This window comes from Arabidopsis lyrata, assembly GCF_000004255.2.
Source record: "Arabidopsis lyrata subsp. lyrata unplaced genomic scaffold ARALYscaffold_2, whole genome shotgun sequence".
Taxonomy (NCBI): Eukaryota; Viridiplantae; Streptophyta; class Magnoliopsida; order Brassicales; family Brassicaceae; genus Arabidopsis; species Arabidopsis lyrata.
The window spans coordinates 12619455-12633915 of record NW_003302554.1 but is presented as its reverse complement, the minus strand read 5'-3'; the positions used below and the strand labels follow the sequence as shown (position 1 = coordinate 12633915).

Here is a 14461-nt window from a genome sequence, read left to right as displayed (position 1 = left end):
TGTTGAGTCGGATATTCTAGACCGTTGACTCCTTTAACGTTTAACATACTCAAGGCCCATTTGTTTCTGGGTTCAAAATTGAAGGCCCATTTAAAACTCGGGTCCATTGAATAAGAAGGTTAGAAAAAGGCATTAGACAACATCCCGCCCTAAATCACACATTTTCCCGCCATCACTTCCCTTCGTCTTCTCCAGTCGCCATAAGTTAACAAAACATCTCTACGCAGAGAGGGAGAGTGAAGTTGAAAGAGCGATGGCTACAGATGAGGAAATAAAGAATGAATTCAAAAGAAGCGGCTTTACTCTTGTCGAAGAAGACGATATTCTTAAGCGATGTAAGCGAAACACTATCCCCTAATCTAATATCTCTCTGCCCAAATCCTGTAACTTTTTTTTTATCTGACGACATTTGGTTTCTTAGGTGTTACTCTCTGCATAAACTACAGTCTCAATCCTTCTGATCTCGTTTCAAGTTGGGAACTTTATCATCTCAATCGGTAAAAATCACATTTTCTCCACTCTTTTTAACGCCCAATAGTAAAATTCAGTGCTTTTGTTTCCCATTGAGATTGTATTGAGGTTTAAATATTGACCAATTTCATGTTTAGAGTGGTTGTGTTAGTGATGCTATTGGTGGAGAAGAGAATTGAGTTTGTTTTTTTTCCATTGTGTTTGGTTGGATGCAACAGACAACTTCTTGATCAAACTGTTAAGAAAGATGAGATGGATGGGTTTGTACTTCATCTTCAGAACGAACAGAAAGAATCTATTATGAGAGCGGAAGAAGCTGGTCTGCATCTTTACTCGAATAGAGATGTAGATATGTAAGTGTTTTTTTACCATGTTTCTTCTTACTTTGCATCATCTTTAACCAGGCTTGTTTTTGAAGATGTAGAGATTTGTTTTTTTTTGAACCAGGCTTTTGGATGGTGTGCAAGAAGATACGGAAGAGATTGTTACTACTCCTACAAACGAGTCTCAGCGGTTACATCCTGATCCGTTTGATTCGATAAGCAGATCAAGAGATTACGGTTACTCTACTGGGAAGTCAGTTGGACACGTGACACCTTTTGGGTCACGAATCGAAAAGTTTGTGGTGAAGTTTAACGTTGGTAATGTGGCTCCTGCAGAGAATGGAAACAGCAATGAGATAGAAAACAGTGAGGATGATATTATTAAGAGAGTTCAAACCAGCCAGCGGTGTTCTCTAGAAGTCAATGGCTCAGGCCCTGAACCAGGTTGCAGGTTCATGTATGACAGAACTGAGGACAGGTTTAATGTACTCGAGAATCGGATTGTAAGGCACGCAGATGCGTTTGCTGCCTCAGGATTATATGAGGAACAAGTGGATCCAGCTGTTGCTTCACAGGTAGCATTAGTCGTACATACTACTTTGGTGTAAAATAAGTTAACATTGGGGTATAGAATTGCTTAAAATGTGCTACTGATTGCTTCAGAGAAGTATATTTGCTGTGGGAATGATTTGCTGTGATGGAGAGGGGCATTTGAATGACAAGTCCGTTCTATTGCAGAGCAGGTAACTCAACTATGGCTTCACTTGTTTTTGTATGTTATCGTGAAGGATTATGAATCCTGTGTTATCAAAAGTTTCATATTCAGATGCATAAGCTTTTTAAAAATTTGGATACTAGAATGACTTAATACATTGTGGTACCACATAGATATATACATTTATAGTTAGTTATTGGCATAACTGTCTTTTAAACATAAATTCTCAGTTCCAAATATCCAGAGTTTCCCTATCCTAATGCCAACAAATTCGATGATCGCAGTGCTGAGCGTACTTCAGGACAGCGTGTTCCACTGGATTTAAACAGACTAGACCAGTTCTCCATTTTTCCTGGCCAGGTGATAGCTTAAAGCTAACAACATTAGATTTTGTGTTTTTTTCCACAGAAGACTCATAATATTCATGTGGAAGTGGTCTGAATTTGATGCAGATAGTTGGCATTGAGGGACAGAATCCTAGTGGACATTATCTCACTGCATCTAAGCTGCTAGATTCAGTTCCTTTAATACGTGCTGTTGACGTGGATCTACCTCCTGCTAAGAGGCAAAACTTGGATCAGGAGGTCTTAGTTCCTACAGAAGAATCCTGTGAAAGATCAGAGGTTTCATTTGTAAGTATGCACTCCTTCATGTCAAGGGAGCTCTACTAGTATTTATTTTTTTAGTATCGTCAAGGAACCCATTGATTTTTTTTAATGATTCTGGCACATTTCTTTCTAGTACATATTATACACACTAACACACATAATCATAATGTTGAGATGAGACAACTGCAGAATGTCGAGAATTTTAGAGATTAAAAAACTGTTTTGCTTAGCTAGGTCTGGTAACTTAGACTGGAGCTCCTTTAGTTACTGACTTCGATATTGCGAGAAAAAATTTGTATGTTGTGTTCCCCTTTTCTTTTATGATGATATTTGAAATGAATGTATATGTATCTGTTCTGTTTTTTTGGCATAGCTATTAAGTTGTCATTAGTCATTACCAAGCACAAGGGTGGTTTGTTTAGAATCACCTAGCATCATAATTTTCTAATTTGGGTTTCAAAATGATGCTTAAAGGTCTTTACATTGACAGATAATTGCGTCCGGACCATTCACCACATCAGACAACTTGCTGTTTGAGCCACTGAATGAGCTACTATCCTATGCAAAAAGAAAGCCACCACAGTTACTCGTGCTGGTGAGTAACTAGAATGCATTCACACATTCTATAGATATTGTCTCTTGTGTGATTGTGTCTTGGGGTCACTTACGCTTTATTTCCAAACTCAGCTTGGACCATTTGTGGATTCTGAGCATCCAGAGATTAAGAAAGGAGCTGTTGATGCCACCTTTAGTGAGATATTCCAAGTGGAAGTCCTCAGGAAGGTACAGAAAATAGGACAAATAGATGGTACTAAATACTGACTGATTTTGGAATAAACAAAGATATTGATGTTTTTTGAGTTTCTCAGTTGCGAGATTACGTGGAATTCATGGGTTCAGAAGTAAGAGTGGTTCTGGTGCCATCCATCCGTGATGCTAACCATGATTTCATATTCCCACAGGTGCTCTTTTCTTTTCTTTTTTTTCTCTTAAAATCTCTCTTCTAGCTTTTACACATTCCTCTTCTCTATTATGATGCGATAAGTTTCCCCTTGTGTTTGCAGCCTCCTTTCGACATTCACATACCTGATCTCGAACATCAGGTATTTGATTCTTCTTATTAACAAGTCTCCATTTCATCACTCAACTCTCTGTGCACAGGTGGATATATCTATTTACTGTATTCTTGTCTCTTTCTCCTCATACATTACAGATGACCAGTCTGTCAAACCCGGGGACCTTTGAGGCAAACCAGGTAACAAATAAAATCTCTGTAAAAATTCTCTTCTGAGAAGCCATATTCTCCCAAGTCCTTGCAACATAAAATATTAACCGCGTATTCTCAGGTGAAGGTAGGTTGCTGCACGGTGGATGTACTAAAACAGCTGAGTGGGGAGGAGATGTCAAAAAATCCAAGTGGAGTCCCCACTGATCGCATGTCCAGACTCGCTAGCCATCTCCTCCGTCAGCGAAGGTAACTTTTGCGTTTACTAGATCCAACTATATTCTCAGCTACCAAATACTCAAAAATTGGATTCTTATGAAACAGCTTCTATCCTCTGTATCCACCACCTGAGAGCCTCCCTTATGATTCCTCACTCGCTCCTAAGGCGCTACAGATATTATCAATCCCGGATATTCTTCTACTTCCATCAGACATGAGGTACTTTGTGAAGGTGAGTCAGTATGTTAATAGTGGTGTCAAATTCAGAAGCTAGAAGCCAAAAGAAGAATTACTGAATATTTTCCTGAATGTTGTGAAGATTTTATCCCTTGGCGAAGAGGAAAATGCAGCCAAGTGTGTATGTGTAAACCCGGGAAGACTTGCGAAAGGAGAAGGTGCAGGTACTTTTGTTGAGCTTACCTACAAAGGCGGTCCAGAATCGATGCGCGCTTCCATCATCTCTATTTAAAAACAGAACCCGCAACGTTTAGCCAACTCTGCTAATTTCATATATAAGAGAAACCTTTTATTCCTCTCACTTTTCATGCTACGGTTATATGCAAATGTAATCTGCAGATGTATAGTAAATCTCCCCCATCAAAATTGACTGACTAGATTTCTCAAAGAAGATGCCAAAAGAAACTCAACTTGTATTCTCACAATTTTAGGTTTTTTGCCTCAAAAGGAAAGTTTCTGTGGTAATAAAACCAAAACTTATTTACTTTTGTACGATTTCAGAATTATTTTTAGTGATTGAGATTTATATTCGAAAGAAGCTCTGTTTTACGAATGTATAATTAATAGCACTGGAGTATTGGTCTATTGGATACCATTACTCTTCGTCGTATGAATCATGAATGTATCCAAGACGTATATAAAAGTAAAAACGCAAAATTACAATTTAGTTAAATTTAATTTAATACATCCATTGATATTACTACTAAATCATCTTAAGAAAAGCTCAACTTCGTGATGCAACAGACAAAACTCACAAGCAGAAGAAATATTCATGTCGGTGTCATCACCGTATCGATGCCAACCATGATTCCTTACTAGTAACATCCTGGTTTTACAATCGCACTCGCACTTCTCTCGAACGTACACTGTTTTGAGTCGTTCCATCACCGGGTTGTTAGGCCACAAAACGCTGTCTCTAATCTTTTTAATCTTGTATCGAAGTTCCACCAGCTCCTCCATTGTAGTTGACATCAACGGCTTTATAACAGAAGACAAGATCTTCAAACCCTTTTGTTTTGTTTTGTCTCCAAGACAGATTAGAATCAACCCGTAGACATAATTTGCTTCTCTGTTTCCTTTTTCCGCAGCTTCAGCTAAATATTTGAGTCCTTCGTGTTTAAGATTATCTCGAAAGTAGTTCATGAATCCTTTGCGATACAACGCTTCGGGGTTTCCACTATTGCGACATCTCTCGAAGAAATATTCACTGTTCTGATGCCAAGGGGGATAATCGATTTCTTTGAGGGAAAGTCGGTAGAAAACGTATCGTTCATCACAGATACGTCGAAACGATTTCGAAACTACTCTGAGATTACGAACCGCTGACAAGGAAGAAGCTCCGGTGCATGAAGAAATCTCCACAAGAAGATCTTCTGGTAAAGAATCGAGACAAATTCTTGTTTTTTTAGACTTCCTCCTAATAGAAGAAGACGAAGGCGAAAAGGAGGATACCATGTTGAGATTCAAGTGTGTCGAGAATCAAGAGTGTATGTTTCCAATTTGCCAATTTTATTATTTATATAGAGGGCTAAATTCGTTTCCTTTTTTTTAGGCGGACAAATAAATCCTCTTCCATATTTAAAAAGGAAAAAAATAGGTAGATAAGTTAAAAATTAAAGGAAACAAATACATTAATGGCTTTAAAATCCTATTCTTAACCGGTCTAGGATTTATACCCGAGAGACTCGAGAAGTTTATGACAAATTGTATGTTCATCGTACATGATCAAGAACTCACTTTAGCCGGTTTCCTTTTCGAATTGTTCTTCGGTCGGACCTTTACAAAAGCGTTTTGGAGATCCTGCAACAACAAAGAGGTTCCATTGGAATCAATAAAAGACATTAGGTTTTGTAGATTACTGAATTGTTTTATTAATGAATCGATGAGAAGGTAAAACAAAAACAGAAAAATGCCCCCATTGTAAAGAGCTTCTAGAGATCAGGAGATAAATGTAAATCAATCCTAACAGAGATTACCCAGTAGCAAGAGAAGCATGTAGTCACATATCGCGGAGATGATATCTAATAACTGGCTAGGTTCAAATCAATGAATCAAATACTCGAGAGACAGTCCTTGTCGTATCCTCATAACACTCTACTATCAAGAAGACATAACATAATTAAACCCCTTATCTCCGTAATAGACATACTTCCTAATACGATCTCTAGATGATGTAAAGACACAAACCCGAGCTAAAAGTTTCAGCTTTTATTCACGATTACACAAAATTAGCAGTAACCACTAATCAGCCATACAAAACCTATATATAAGGCGTTCAAGAAAATGTGAATCGTTTACCTGATCTGAAGTATCAGTAGCAGATGATTCAGCAGACCAAAGACTTTCCAAATTGAAATAACCCCTGGCTTTCTCATCAAGTGCATGGACTACAAACTTTCCTACACATATCCAGAAAAAAAGCTAATTACAGCCACCACAATTCAAAAACGAAAACCAAGACTTGTAGATACGAAACGTAGCGGCATGAAACACGAACCGTAGTCAATGACAATCCACTTGCTATTGTACCCTTGCACAGAAGGTAGCATTACATGTTTAGCTCCTTTCTGCTTTTGCTTGGCCTGTGAGTGTGAGTGAACACAAAGCACAGAGGATATAAGAAACCAAAGAGATCACTCTATCAGCTTAGTGTTCAAATTCACTGTAACACAAAACACCTACTCATTATCCATCTTTAAATCAACAGTTGAACATCTTAACACAAAAAAAATGGTGATTCAGGACTCAAGCATCGAATTCGAGATTTCATTTGAATCAACGAATGAATTGAAAAAGTGGAAGATGAAATTTGTACCCTATAGACTAATGCTTGAGCGATGTTTCTTAAGTGCCAATCGGATCTTCCGGTGGCGATGACCGTGAAATCAGCCCAGAAACAGTGATTATGTGTAGGAATCACAGTCACGTTATCAGCTTTAACGTCGGCGAGTATCTTCTCAACTTCGGGAAGTGTAAGAACGTCTGAGACATCAGAGATTGAAGAAAAAGAGGGAGAGGAAGCGAAGATGCGATTGGGAGTTGTTAAACCTAGCTTCCACGATTGATCTAGAAGAAGAGACGAACAACGAGATCGGAGAGCTGTCAACATTGGCTAACGCGGTGGCGAATTGGGTACGAATGGGTTAAACCCTAATCCCGAGTTCGATTGACCGGAACGGTAATGGTCTGGTGCGATTTTTTCTTCTTTTTCTCTTTGGTCAACGCTGGTGATGCGGCTTTAACTATTTTCTTACTACACGAATTAGGAATGAAAACAACAATTTTGAAATTAAATTAACAAAAATGAAGTTATATTTTAAAATTTTGAGTAAAATTTTAAAATTCTCGGGTTTTCGGGTAAAAATTCGGATTTTGAGTAAAATTTTTAAAAATTTGGGTATTTTCGGGTTTGAATTGGGTTACGGTTCGGATTTTCGAATAATTTTTTTTTAAAAATTTGGGTATTTTCGAGTTCGGATTCGGATTTTCGGATAAAAAAAATTAAGATCTAATAAAATAAACCTTAGGTTCGAATTTGGGTCGGTTCTGATTTTATGCCGAGATCTATCCAAAACTACATAAATTGCACAATTTCTTTCTATCAATCTCGATTTTCCAAATAATTAAATAATTTTTGAGATAAATATAACGAACTATCTGTATTCTGCAACTTCAATTATTTTACGTTAAAACTATAATTTTTCTAGTTCCAAAAAAAAAAAAAAACACTACTCCAGAATTTTATTTGTTTCCATGTTAAATTCTAATACATAATTTTGTATAACTTCTTCAAATTTTACATCCACGCCGGCTTAAAAGAACAAAGTGGCCTAAAAAGCATATTCTCTAGCAAACTTGCAAACAGAGAAGCATATTCTGCTAATCTGCTCAATCACCTACCAATACATAAGATTGATCGAAATTAATTTAACGTGTATATCCAGTATTCTAATTTCTCATGATATATAATTAATGTCCATTTCAAACTTTAAACTTTTTTTCCTGGATAAAAAAAAACTATACAAAAAAAAGCTCTATACACATTATCAGTCTAAACAAATATTAGAATGTCCTTGGATATTATCAACAGAATTATTTAACATTATTAACCAAAAAAAAACCAACAGAATTTATAAGATAATATTTATATTATATAAGATCGGATAAATGCAATTTCAGATGTTTGAAAAAAAAGTTTGATAACAGCTGTTTTGTCATGAATATATACTCTACATAGGATCGTGTAGACTTCTTAGTAACAAAAAAAACATTAAATAAAAGCCGTTGTTTGTTGCCGAAGAAAAAGCGAGAAAAAAAAAACTGAGCAAGAAGAAGAAGAAGAAGAAGCCATTAGAGAGAAGAGAACTCACGCAACGACAGGTTTTGCTTTATGATTTCATGTCATCTCTGTTTCTTCTTTATCCTGTAGAAGACATATCACGCGATTGAAACCCTACGATCAAGAAAGATCAATCGATCATCATCACAATGGATCAACCGGTGGCTTCATCTTCGTCACACTATATCTCAATTTTCACAAATTTCCCTCTGATTTCATCCCTTCTAGCTTTCACCATCGCACAATTCATCAAATTCTTCACCTCCTGGTACGTTATTCATATCTGTCTAGGTTAAAGAAACAGAGAGTATTTGTAGAATTTTGATTTGGAAGCTTATGAAGCTTAATTTGGTGTAAGTTTTTGTGTAGGTATAAAGAAAGGAGATGGGATTTGAAACGGCTTGTTGGGTCTGGAGGAATGCCTTCGTCACATTCAGCAACAGTTACAGCTTTAGCTTTAGCTGTTGGTTTACAAGAAGGCTTTGGTGGATCACATTTCGCTATCGCTTTGGTTCTCACTACCATTGTATGTTTTTAGCTCAGTTAATTAATTACCTTTCTTGATTATCACTTCAGGGGGTGATTAAGTTGCTAGGATTTTGTTTGTTTGTGTGATAGGTTATGTATGATGCAACTGGTGTCAGGTTACATGCTGGACGCCAAGCTGAGGTTTGATTTGTTTCGTTTCTTTTATTTTTTCGGTGTTTGAAGCGTGTTTTGGTTAATGATTTGGGTTTGTTTTGTTTGCAGGTTCTTAATCAGATTGTGTATGAACTTCCTGCAGAGCATCCTCTGGCTGAAAGTAGACCGTTGCGTGAACTTCTAGGTCATACTCCTCCGCAGGTAAGTATGTAGTACTAATTGAGTCAGAGAATGATTGTAGTTATTAGTATCTGAGACTATCTATTTTTTGGTGTCATCAGGTCATTGCTGGTGGAATGCTTGGAATATCCACAGCAGTTGTTGGGTACTTAGTCATCTTGATAACAAAGTAGCTTAAGGTGTAGCGAAAGCTCGCCTTTTCTGCTCTATCGTGTGTCAAAGTCACTGGTAGGTAGTTGAATTAGCCACGATATGCAAATGTAATCTGGAAACTGGGTTTCATCGATCTTAGTTTCTTCTTTCCTTTTTTTTGTGCTGCTCAGCTTCTAATCATTGATAACATATTATAGGTTTGTTCTTGTTAGGAAACATGAAACGTCATTATACAGAATTATGAAGTGGTAAAAAAGTGGAGTTTGTGCCTTGAAATATAGTGAACACGATCTGTTTAGATTCAGCAGGATCAATATACTTTGAAACTCATTTTTGTTAAAATGCTCTATCTCTATCGACATAGCTATAGAGCTAATGCTAATATCGACACATTTCTTGGCATTAACTACTGTTTCCTCTGCCACGAGCTAGCTGATATGATTCCTCGAATGGTGATTGTATAAGGAGCAATAGCTTTTTACGTTGATAAGATTTAAACAAACAGGTGACTGATTAAGTACCTTTGATGGAGAATCATGCATATATTCACATTCTATCATCTTCTTATTATCATTTAATCATTCTTAAAACATTCTATACATGATTACTCATTGATTCACACTTTTGTGGCCTTTAAAACCACCAACCATTGATTAGCCACGGATTGGCCACCAAAATGGTTATGACCAAATCTGTGGCGGTGTGGCCAATGAATATCGGTGGCAAAATCAGTTGTCATTTGAATTTCGGTGGCCATTTTGAATTTCGGTGGCCAATTTAATAGTTGGTTTTTCTTTTCTAACGGATATATATATATATATATATAGCTGTTAGTAGCCACTGAAAATCAGTGCCCAGGTATCATGTATGAAAGAGCTACATTTCTCAATTCCTCATCCAAAAATCATCACAACACATCTCAAATTCTTTTTTAGCATAATGTCTTTTACTCTAAATGCATTGTCCGAGAGAGAGAGAGTGGATGAACAAGAGATTAGATTCCGAGAAAAACAGTATTTCTGATGAGTATGTGGATGGGTTGATCACAATTCTAAATTTAGCACAAAGTCAACATTCTTACACTGAGAGGGGAAATATGTTGTGTCCGTGTGTTCAATGTAAGACTAAGAACATAAAGCGTCATGATGCATATACTGGGGCGGCATGTATATTATAAGGGTTTCACGGAAAAATACTACTTGTGGACGTGGTGAAGTTTCGACGAGACCTCAGACTTAGACTCCGCCCCAACGGCAACATCAATCATAGCCTTAACCACAACCACATCTTGTGCCAAACAATGAGCTGAGTGTGGAGGACTACGACCCCTCCATAAACAACCATCTGGTCTGATTTACTCTTCTTTCATTGTTGGACAATTTTACTTCTTGTTTTTGTTAAGTGGTTTTCTATTTAAGTGTTAAGGTTGTTTAGTTAAGACCAAAGGTGAACCAAAATCTAATTTAGCCACCGCCACATATGAAGATAAGTAACAAATAAACACTAATATTATTCTTAATTTTTTTTTTTTGTCACATTAGAAAGCTTATCAAAAATAGAAAATGCGAGTTAAAGGAAGTACATAATAATAATGAAATCCATAAGAAACCAAAAGCAATAGGGGGACCTGTCAAAGACCACGTGACTTTGTCAGTCAAACCCGGACCCGCTTTTACCCTAACCCGGACCGACAAAACCCATCTCTCGCCACTCATTCCTAGATCTTGAACCGTACACGTGTCATAATCTCTACAACAAAACCACCTTCATCTATAAAAAAAAATCTAATCTAAAGTTACCGTTAAAAAGTAGTCCAACTGTAGTAGTCGTATCTTAAAAAAATACCAATCTCGGGAACTACATTATTAACATTTTCCCAAACTCTTTTTATTTCTTCCAAGATTCCTCCTAATTGTTTTGTGATTGTTCCCATTGCATTTGCATTATTATCATCACTTAATTATTCTAATGTTGATTACTTAGTCACTTCCTCCCCACGTACACATGATTAATAAACATTTTTACAGTATTATTATCACAAACCAGATCTGAGCATTATTATAAAAAAAAAAAACCCATTAATTTAAAGTAAAAACAAAAAATAGTGGGTCTATATCAATATATACTATTTAGATGGAAAAAAAACAGAGTGATAATTAGAGAGTTATAAAGACACTATCATTCTCGTCTCTACAACAACCCATCTGGACATTAATGTCACATTTCTGAAATCTCTCAACTTCATCATCAAGTGGGTTCCTATGAGAGTGACGACTCTTTGATTGCTTCGCCACATCTTTATTTTCCCTCACTTTGATTATTATTATCCTTCTAAGTCATTTCTCTATCTATCCATATTATAGGAAGTTAGATAGATCTCTGTTTCGTAAGAATGAGATCTAGTGTTGAAGATAACAAAGGATGGATAGGACCAGCGACACCGGAGATATCGAACGGTTTTGAGTTTCAGAAAGGTTCTAACCGGACACCAAACCATCACCGGTCTACTATGGGGAAGCCTGCACCGTCAAAATGGGACGATGCTCAGAAATGGCTTTCTGGTGTAGGGTTTGCTCGTGGAGGTGGTGGAGGTGGTGAGAAGAGTAGTCGTCATCACTCTAGAAGTAATCAGCCGAGAAACTCTAACGCTGATGATCTTAGACTTATAGCTTCAGCTTCACAAAGGGAACGTGAAGGAGAAGATCAGTATGTTGAGTATGATGATGAAGAGATGGCGGCGGGAAGGCCGGAGGTTGAGACGAAGAATGTTGATTGTGGTGAATCGGTTTGGAGGAAAGATAGTAGTATCAATCCAACGGCTGGGATTAGATCGGTTTGTGTGAGAGATATGGGGACTGAGATGACTCCTATTGGTAGTCAAGAGCCTTCTAGAACAGCTACACCGGTGCGAGCTACTACGCCGGTTGGGAGAAGTCCCGTGACTTCACCGGTGAGGGCTTCGCAACGCGGTGAGGCGGTGGGGATTGTGACGGAGACTGTGATGGAGGTTAGGAGGGTAGAGAGTAATATTAATGAGAAGAGTAATGGTTTTGGGGAGAGTAAGAAGGCGATGAGTGCTATGGAAGCTCGAGCTATGGCTTGGGATGAAGCAGAACGTGCGAAATTCATGGCTAGGTCATTAACGTTAATTGATGGTTGGTTTTAATATGGTTAATGTGATTAGTGTTTGAGATTGAGTTTTTGTTTATTTTTGTTGTGGAATTAGGTATAAGAGAGAGGAAGTGAAGATACAAGCTTGGGAGAATCATGAGAAGAGAAAGGCAGAGATGGAGATGAAGAAAATGGAGGTAAGTTGTTCTGTCTAATTGAAGAAAAGGACTTATCAACACGTGTTTCAATCCAGTTTTTTTTCGTTTTTTTTAAGAAAAAATAAGTAGTGTAGGTTGGTTTGATTTGGATTTGGATTCATATCTTTTCGGATTAGGTTTTGGATTCAAAAAGGCTTGAGAAAAATGTGTGAATGTTTGTGTAGGTGAAGGCGGAGAGGATGAAAGCAAGGGCAGAGGAGAAGCTGGCCAAGAAGCTAGCGGCGACGAAAAGGATAGCGGAAGAGAGGAGGGCAAACGCGGAGGCGAAACTAAACGAAAAGGCGGTGAAGACATCGGAGAAAGCCGATTATATAAGGAGAAGTGGTCACTTGCCTTCTTCTTTTTCTTTCTCATTTAAGCTTCCCTCTCGCTGTTGGTGTCAATAATCGTCTATTCTCATTATTTTATTTAGAATGTAATCGTATGGATTTACTGATATTTAACGCAAAAAAAAAAAAAAAAAAGATTCAATGGTTTTGTTTGGGGAAGTAGATAAAAGAAATTGAGCTAGGGACTCTCAATTGTTAATCAAGGTCCCACGAGTAGTTTGACTATGTCAACTATGTGCACTTTTGATTGCTAAGTACTAAAAACTTGCCCAAGCATCCGTGGTCTAGTGGTAGAAGAAGCTTTGGGAAAGGGTGAAACTCCTAAAACCTGAGTTTGATTTTCCCTGGAAACAAAAACACATTTGTTTGGGAAGTCTGTCAGTTGGGCCTTGGCCCAATTAGTTTACCTGGTAGCCAGAAATGCAGGCGGTCTGACTACCCCTAGCATTTAGTCGGAAGGCATTCCAAACTCGGGATAGACAGAGTGGTAGCTCGTAAGGGCCTAACTGTTAACACGGTGGACCAGTCCACTATGTAGCACATCAGTGCGTTCCTACCGAGACCGATCGGATAGCCGATAGGGTTTATAAAAAAAAAAAAAAAAAACTATGTCCCTAACTTTTTTATACACATAAACACATTGGGGAAACTCATAATCTTTGATGTGACCGGTATTGGGCTTTTTAACAAACCAATTATAGGTATATGATGGAAAAGTAAAAATTAATAGTACTGTACTACTTTTTTTTTTTGGTAGCAAGGTTAAGTAATTATTTAGTTAATACTACTTGATAGTGATTTTGATGATTTTTTTTTACTTTTTTTTTTTACAAAGTGGTATGGTTTTGATTGTTAAATTTTGTAAAGAGCCAAACAAGACAAAAGTCTAGGATATGAAAGATGACTCAAATGATTCGACCAAGCTAGTCATGAACGCGGACGATATGGGATGAACGAGAAGACAAATGATTAGTGACCAAAAGATGAAAGTTCGTGATTGAGAAATTATGATTATTCATAATGTTCTAAACAACGGTTTATGTGGTCCCTAAACATTATGCAGCCACAAACCCTGGCATTCATTTTCCCGGACATTGAAATTAGTTATTTTAGTTGTAACCGATTTTCGGTAATTTTTAGGTGTGTTTAGGTGTTCCTAATCGGTCTTCAACGGGTTTACACACATTTGGTAAATCGCCTATTAGGTACTTTACAACTTTTTGTTTGTTTCAGGCTTTCATCATAGTTTTTTTCAAATTTTGACTAAATAAACGTAAAAAATACTATATGACTATGAAAGTTAACGGAACTCCAAAGTTAACGTATGTTATTTGCTATAAATTGAATTGATTTGATGTTAATATTTAGGTTGAGTTATTTGATAAAAAAAATTTAGTTGATTGTATTTGGATCAATTATATACAATATGTTCCTTTTGAAATTTCATATTTTGTATTTTTTCATATGTTTTTGTGACTTTAGCAAAAAAAAAAACTTTATATTATAGACCTATTTAAAATCGCTTAGGTTTCGATTAAGCATTAACCTTGAATCGTCATCATTTAGTGTCTAACACTTTTTAAAACACTAAATATTCATGAATGTTGTTAAATTAGGTGTTTAGTATTGATATTCACACAAGATTCTCGCATATATTTTTCATATTTTACAAATTGCCCATTTCCTTTTTA

General features: G+C 36.9%; 5 protein-coding genes across 8 annotated transcripts; 3 read left to right on the top strand and 2 right to left on the bottom strand.

The window, feature by feature from the left end:
• The first annotated feature begins 53 nt into the window (after positions 1–53).
• On the top strand, positions 54–4169 carry LOC9323199 (DNA polymerase alpha subunit B). The gene is made up of 15 exons (XM_021035939.1): positions 54–335; positions 422–497; positions 690–824; positions 919–1369; positions 1458–1537; positions 1794–1869; positions 1962–2141; positions 2608–2712; positions 2805–2900; positions 2987–3079; positions 3182–3220; positions 3331–3372; positions 3464–3591; positions 3667–3793; positions 3881–4169. Exons 1-15 carry the CDS (start codon positions 254–256, stop codon positions 4028–4030), a joined length of 1860 nt encoding a protein of 619 aa, XP_020891598.1. The 5' UTR covers positions 54–253; the 3' UTR covers positions 4031–4169.
• A 197-nt stretch (positions 4170–4366) lies between these two features.
• On the bottom strand, positions 4367–5272 carry LOC9323198 (putative F-box protein At1g67623). The gene has a single exon (XM_002887087.2). It carries the CDS (start codon positions 5251–5253, stop codon positions 4507–4509), a length of 747 nt encoding a protein of 248 aa, XP_002887133.1. The 5' UTR covers positions 5254–5272; the 3' UTR covers positions 4367–4506.
• Positions 5273–5402: 130 nt separating this feature from the next.
• LOC9324675 (protein Iojap-related, mitochondrial) lies at positions 5403–7048 on the bottom strand. The gene is made up of 4 exons (XM_021035940.1): positions 6614–7048; positions 6296–6380; positions 6097–6197; positions 5403–5598 (listed from the first exon to the last, which is right to left on the bottom strand). Exons 1-4 carry the CDS (start codon positions 6905–6907, stop codon positions 5524–5526), a joined length of 555 nt encoding a protein of 184 aa, XP_020891599.1. The 5' UTR covers positions 6908–7048; the 3' UTR covers positions 5403–5523.
• A 913-nt stretch (positions 7049–7961) lies between these two features.
• LOC9324674 (uncharacterized membrane protein YuiD) lies at positions 7962–9454 on the top strand. 2 transcript variants are annotated; one of them, XR_002333783.1, is made up of 6 exons: positions 7962–8405; positions 8507–8663; positions 8756–8806; positions 8888–8980; positions 9061–9187; positions 9310–9454. XR_002333783.1 is itself a non-coding variant. In XM_002888565.2 (5 exons), the coding sequence occupies exons 1-5, from the start codon at positions 8287–8289 to the stop codon at positions 9130–9132; spliced, it is 492 nt and encodes a 163-aa protein (XP_002888611.1). In that variant the 5' UTR covers positions 7963–8286; the 3' UTR covers positions 9133–9454. The 2 variants fall into 2 exon arrangements, 1 of the variants encoding a protein (XP_002888611.1); XM_002888565.2 differs by having other exon boundaries at positions 7963–8405; positions 9061–9454.
• A 525-nt stretch (positions 9455–9979) lies between these two features.
• LOC9324673 lies at positions 9980–12918 on the top strand. Of its 3 annotated transcripts, none has more exons than XM_021035922.1 (4): positions 9980–10459; positions 11476–12247; positions 12339–12420; positions 12606–12918. In XM_021035922.1, exons 2-4 carry the CDS (start codon positions 11505–11507, stop codon positions 12825–12827), a joined length of 1047 nt encoding a protein of 348 aa, XP_020891581.1. In that variant the 5' UTR covers positions 9980–10459; positions 11476–11504; the 3' UTR covers positions 12828–12918. The 3 variants fall into 3 exon arrangements, with proteins under 3 accessions (XP_020891581.1, XP_020891579.1, XP_020891580.1); XM_021035921.1 differs by lacking the exon at positions 9980–10459 and adding an exon at positions 11253–11363; XM_021035920.1 differs by lacking the exon at positions 9980–10459 and having other exon boundaries at positions 10929–12247.
• Positions 12919–14461: the final 1543 nt, after the last annotated feature.

Excerpts from the sequence above, each read along its gene's own strand:
- LOC9323199 (XM_021035939.1), top strand. The coding sequence starts at position 254 with ATGGCTACAGATGAGGAAATAAAGAATGAATTCAAAAGAAGCGGCTTT. Across the intron at positions 2,713-2,804 it reads CACCACAGTTACTCGTGCTG|CTTGGACCATTTGTGGATTC; the intron begins GTGAGTAACTAG and ends TTCCAAACTCAG. Across the intron at positions 3,221-3,330 it reads TACCTGATCTCGAACATCAG|ATGACCAGTCTGTCAAACCC; the intron begins GTATTTGATTCT and ends CATACATTACAG.
- LOC9323198 (XM_002887087.2), bottom strand. The coding sequence starts at position 5,253 with ATGGTATCCTCCTTTTCGCCTTCGTCTTCTTCTATTAGGAGGAAGTCT.
- LOC9324675 (XM_021035940.1), bottom strand. The coding sequence starts at position 6,907 with ATGTTGACAGCTCTCCGATCTCGTTGTTCGTCTCTTCTTCTAGATCAA. Across the intron at positions 6,381-6,613 it reads CTCAAGCATTAGTCTATAGG|GCCAAGCAAAAGCAGAAAGG; the intron begins GTACAAATTTCA and ends TCACACTCACAG. Across the intron at positions 6,198-6,295 it reads GTGGATTGTCATTGACTACG|GAAAGTTTGTAGTCCATGCA; the intron begins GTTCGTGTTTCA and ends GGATATGTGTAG.
- LOC9324674 (XM_002888565.2), top strand. The coding sequence starts at position 8,287 with ATGGATCAACCGGTGGCTTCATCTTCGTCACACTATATCTCAATTTTC. Across the intron at positions 8,664-8,755 it reads CTTTGGTTCTCACTACCATT|GTTATGTATGATGCAACTGG; the intron begins GTATGTTTTTAG and ends TTTGTGTGATAG. Across the intron at positions 8,807-8,887 it reads ATGCTGGACGCCAAGCTGAG|GTTCTTAATCAGATTGTGTA; the intron begins GTTTGATTTGTT and ends TTTTGTTTGCAG.
- LOC9324673 (XM_021035922.1), top strand. The coding sequence starts at position 11,505 with ATGAGATCTAGTGTTGAAGATAACAAAGGATGGATAGGACCAGCGACA. Across the intron at positions 12,248-12,338 it reads CGTGCGAAATTCATGGCTAG|GTATAAGAGAGAGGAAGTGA; the intron begins GTCATTAACGTT and ends TTGTGGAATTAG. Across the intron at positions 12,421-12,605 it reads TGGAGATGAAGAAAATGGAG|GTGAAGGCGGAGAGGATGAA; the intron begins GTAAGTTGTTCT and ends ATGTTTGTGTAG.